This window comes from Helobdella robusta (genome assembly GCF_000326865.2).
Source record: "Helobdella robusta unplaced genomic scaffold HELROscaffold_4, whole genome shotgun sequence".
NCBI classification, from domain to species: Eukaryota; Metazoa; Annelida; class Clitellata; order Rhynchobdellida; family Glossiphoniidae; genus Helobdella; species Helobdella robusta.
Genome location: NW_008704902.1, coordinates 8,365,768 through 8,369,822, shown reverse-complemented (window position 1 = coordinate 8,369,822; position 4,055 = coordinate 8,365,768). Strand labels below are relative to the sequence as shown.

Below are 4,055 nucleotides of genomic sequence, written 5' to 3'. Positions count from 1 at the left end.
GTTATTTCAACATAATTTGTTTACTAAATTCTTTATATGATTTGTATTATTTAAATTTTATTTTAAATAAACTGTTATGTAGATCAGTTTAAAAGTAAATCGAAGTATAAGAGTATACCTGTTTTGCTTCACTGTATTAAAAAATTATGCTAAAATTATTTCCAAAGGTGTCATAGTAAAATAGTTTAAAGGCTTCCAGTTGTTTAATGTAACAAAAATTACAAATTTTTTTTATTTTCTATTAGGGATGCACCGGATTTAGGTTTTTCAAATCCGGCCGGGGCCGGGGCCGGATTTTAGTTACTATTTTACATACGTTAGAAAAAATACTCACATTTACGGTTATCTACATGTTGAACACCAAAAGATGAGTAATCAAAGAAGACGTTGAGAAACTTTTGGGGTTATCAGGCTTACCCCGCGACAATACTGCATTGCATTCCTTACAAACTGCCTTGGATTTATCGTTTGTTTTAACGTCAAAAAACGCCCATACTCCGGATTTTTTTTCAGCCATTTTTATAAAATTCACCAATAATAAAAAATGCTTAATAAATATATTGTTCTTAAATTATGCGCTTTATAGCTGCATCATCGTCATATACTATTATATATAAGTGCACAATTTCTTGTAAACAAAGATCAGCTTATAATTTATGCATAACCCATGTTATAGCACAAAGAAAATTGTCCAGCTCAGCTCACAATTAATGATGCTGTTATTATGTGCCATGCATGCACGTGCACAAGTTCTTTTACACAAAGATCAACTTATAATGTATGCATAACCCAAGTTAAAGCACAAAGAAAATTGTCCAGCTCAGCTCACAATAAGTGATGTTGTTATTATGTGCCATGTAAGCCATGTAAGCCTAGCCTAACCTTTAACATAACATGTTCTTAAATTATATATATTATATAGCTATATATATTATATAGCTATACACAATTATGTAGTATATATCACGTGCACAAGTTCTTTTGCACAAAGATCAGCTTATAATTTATGCATAACCCATGTTATAGCACAAAGAAAATTATCCAGCTCACTTCACAATTAGTGATGTTGTTATTATGTGTCATGTATGCTTAGCCTTTAACTTATTGACATAAAATTAATCGAATTCAATAAAATTTTTTTTTTCAATTTATAAAATTTTTAAATGTTGATAGACGCTTAAATCCGACCCTAAATCCGGATTTGAAAAAAAGGCCGGATTTTGACCGGGGCCGAACTTCGGTGCATCCCTATTTTCTATATATATTTTTATAACCGTGGAAAGGATCAAATTGCGCTAGGTTGTCGTAATTTTGGTATCTTTGCTATACTTGCAATCTTTTGATTGTAAAATCGGCCTATATATACACCCTGCGTAGTCATGTTGGCATTGAGGTTTCCAGATGAGAAAGCCAAGTCGTAAATGTGATTTGCACAGTTGGATAAGTTTAGTGTTTCTATTATTGTTGTCATTCAAATAAACGTTCAACAAAGTTTGCGTTTGAAGCAGTTGTGTTCATTTATCGGAAATCTTGAACCTACGGAACATCGAACACTTGACGATTGTTGAAAGCTACAACACAGTTTTGGAAATATAGAGATCTTTGAAGTTATAACATCGGTGTTGGTAGTTACGAGGTCAGCATTGGTATCAGAAGTGGGATTTTTGAAAAGATCGAAATTTTCTGCGATAAAAAATGCCAGCACTAGATGAACTCAATTTATCGATCTACGACAACGAAAGGTGCGAAAGCAGTTTTGATCAACCGCCTAAGAGACGCTTTAATTAAAGAAAATATCGATCCAGATGAGTTTGACTTTCCGGATCCTTTGAAGCCTGTTTGCCTGCCAAAATGAATTGAAAACTAGATCAACGGATAGCCGCTTCAATAGAATTGAGAAGCGTACGAATTACGAGCGGGTAGTGGAATAATACCATCAACCATTGAAAGAATATCACCTAATAAAGAGACAATCAAAACAGGTATACCAGCTATGGCAAGAGCCTGAAATTATCCTACCGGCTTATTCATCTACGGATGATTTTGACTGTGACGCACGTGTTAACTGCAATGCATGTGGTATCTGCGACGCACGTGACAACTACGATGTTCCTGACAGCTACGAAGCACGTGTTACCGTTGAGGAAGGCAGTTATCGTAATGATGAAAATGGTGAAAAAACGAAAATGAAAGTTAAGGATATTGGAAAAGTTGGCAACGACAAAGAAACTTTTGATATGCAGTGGGACTACTACTCAAATTTTTCTGCTAACAGCTCGCTTGTTTTAATCGATAACAACGACAGCATTAACATTAAGAGCTCTCATCAACGGTTCAACTTTTGATGATGATTTAGATGAGACGTTAATCTAGGAGCGTTAATCTCGTATCTAGAGATTAACAATGTCAGTGAAGATGATTGATTCTAATGTCAATGCAAATATTCATTCAGGACAAGAATTGGTGACAGAGGACGATTCAAGTTTTGAGATAACCCTTCCAGCCCGCACGTCTACCTGGATGATGATTTCAAAGAGGTCTTCATTGCTGATGAGAGTGAGATGTGCTTTGCTGCTTCATTGGTCGACAGGAAAGATGTCACCAACGAATCTTACAAAATACATCAAAAATACCCGTCTGGTCATTATACAATTCGTAAACTTAATAGAAAGATAGCACTTGCTTTATGTGCCAACAAAATCAAGAGAGGACCACGACGTCTACCTATGGCTAGAGGAATGGAAACAACTGAAATGCGGTATGACCGGAAAAGAAAAAACGCAGGTATCAAAAGCAAAGACTTGGTCTGGTTGTACAACCTACGACGCAGCAGAAAATGGCAATGCCCGGCGAAACTCCCAAGGAATTGGAAAGATCGGTACAATAGATTCCCGGCAAAACCCTTAAGGAATTGAAAAGGTTGGTACAAAATTACTAACAAGATAAATGACGTGATTTTCAAGACTTATGATCATGGAAGAAAATGGACAAAAAAAAAGATGAAAAGATAAAAGTTGTCCATTCGAATAGATTATCCATATCTACCGAAATAAAGTAACACCTATGTTAAGGACTAACAGGCTAAGGTGGGGGTAATGTTATAACCACAGAAATGATTGAATTGCGCTATATTATTTGTTATCGTAATTATTTGTATCATTGCCATATTTGTAATTGATTGTAAAATCGGCCTATATATACACCATGTGTAGTCAGGTTTACAGTAAGGTTTCGAGCAGAAAAAGCGAAGTCGTAAATGTGATTTATGTAGTTACTTGGGTCAGTTTATTGTTTCTATAATTATTGGTATTCAAATAAACGTTCAACAAAGTTTATGTTTGAAGCAGTTATCTATCGGAAATTTTGAACCTGCAGAATAACAAACACTTGACGATCGTTGGATGCTACAGCACTGGTTTTGGAAATATAGAGATCTTTGAAGTTATAACATCGGTGATTGCTAATAAAGCGTTATAACAATATAAATACAAATCTTTATATCATAATATAAAATTTTAAATTTGTAGCATTTTTAGTTTTTAGCTGTCTAGTTTTATTGCGTGATACTGAGGCGAGTGACAGATGTGGATGACGTCGAGGGGTATTTCGGTTTCATCATAGGTAGCCAAACGGCAATCCCCGATCTCGGGGAAAATGCCGTCTAAACGTGTGTTGTTGTTGTTGTTTGTCTAGTTTTATTCAAAAAATGATTTTAATTAAGTATGCGAAGGTTTTAAATATTGAGATTTGGATTTGTCAAATCAAATGCTAGAGATTCTGTAAAACCGAAATAATAAAGTAAAATTTTTTTTTAATATTTGTTGATTGTTTTCGGTTCTATACCTTTTAGAATGCATCTTATATAGTTAACATCAGCGGCAATTGCTTCTAATTTCTGCGTTGTTAAATTTTACTGCGTTTCAAACTGTTCTTCAACTTAAATTTCTCCAAAGTTAGTTTGAAACAGAAGGTTACCATGTAGGTATTTCGTTAGTTCAGTTCAAATTTGTTGTTAAGTACAATCTACATAATAAGACCTATTGTGAAAATTATGA

General features: G+C 34.3%; 1 protein-coding gene across 1 annotated transcript; it reads left to right on the top strand.

The window, feature by feature from the left end:
• Positions 1 to 1,401: 1,401 nt before the first annotated feature.
• HELRODRAFT_162965 (hypothetical protein) lies at positions 1,402 to 2,915 on the top strand (the record flags this gene model as incomplete). The annotated part of the gene is made up of 4 exons (XM_009025009.1): positions 1,402 to 1,435; positions 1,743 to 1,837; positions 1,983 to 2,242; positions 2,504 to 2,915. 4 exons carry the CDS (start codon positions 1,402 to 1,404, stop codon positions 2,913 to 2,915), a joined length of 801 nt encoding a protein of 266 aa, XP_009023257.1.
• Positions 2,916 to 4,055: the final 1,140 nt, after the last annotated feature.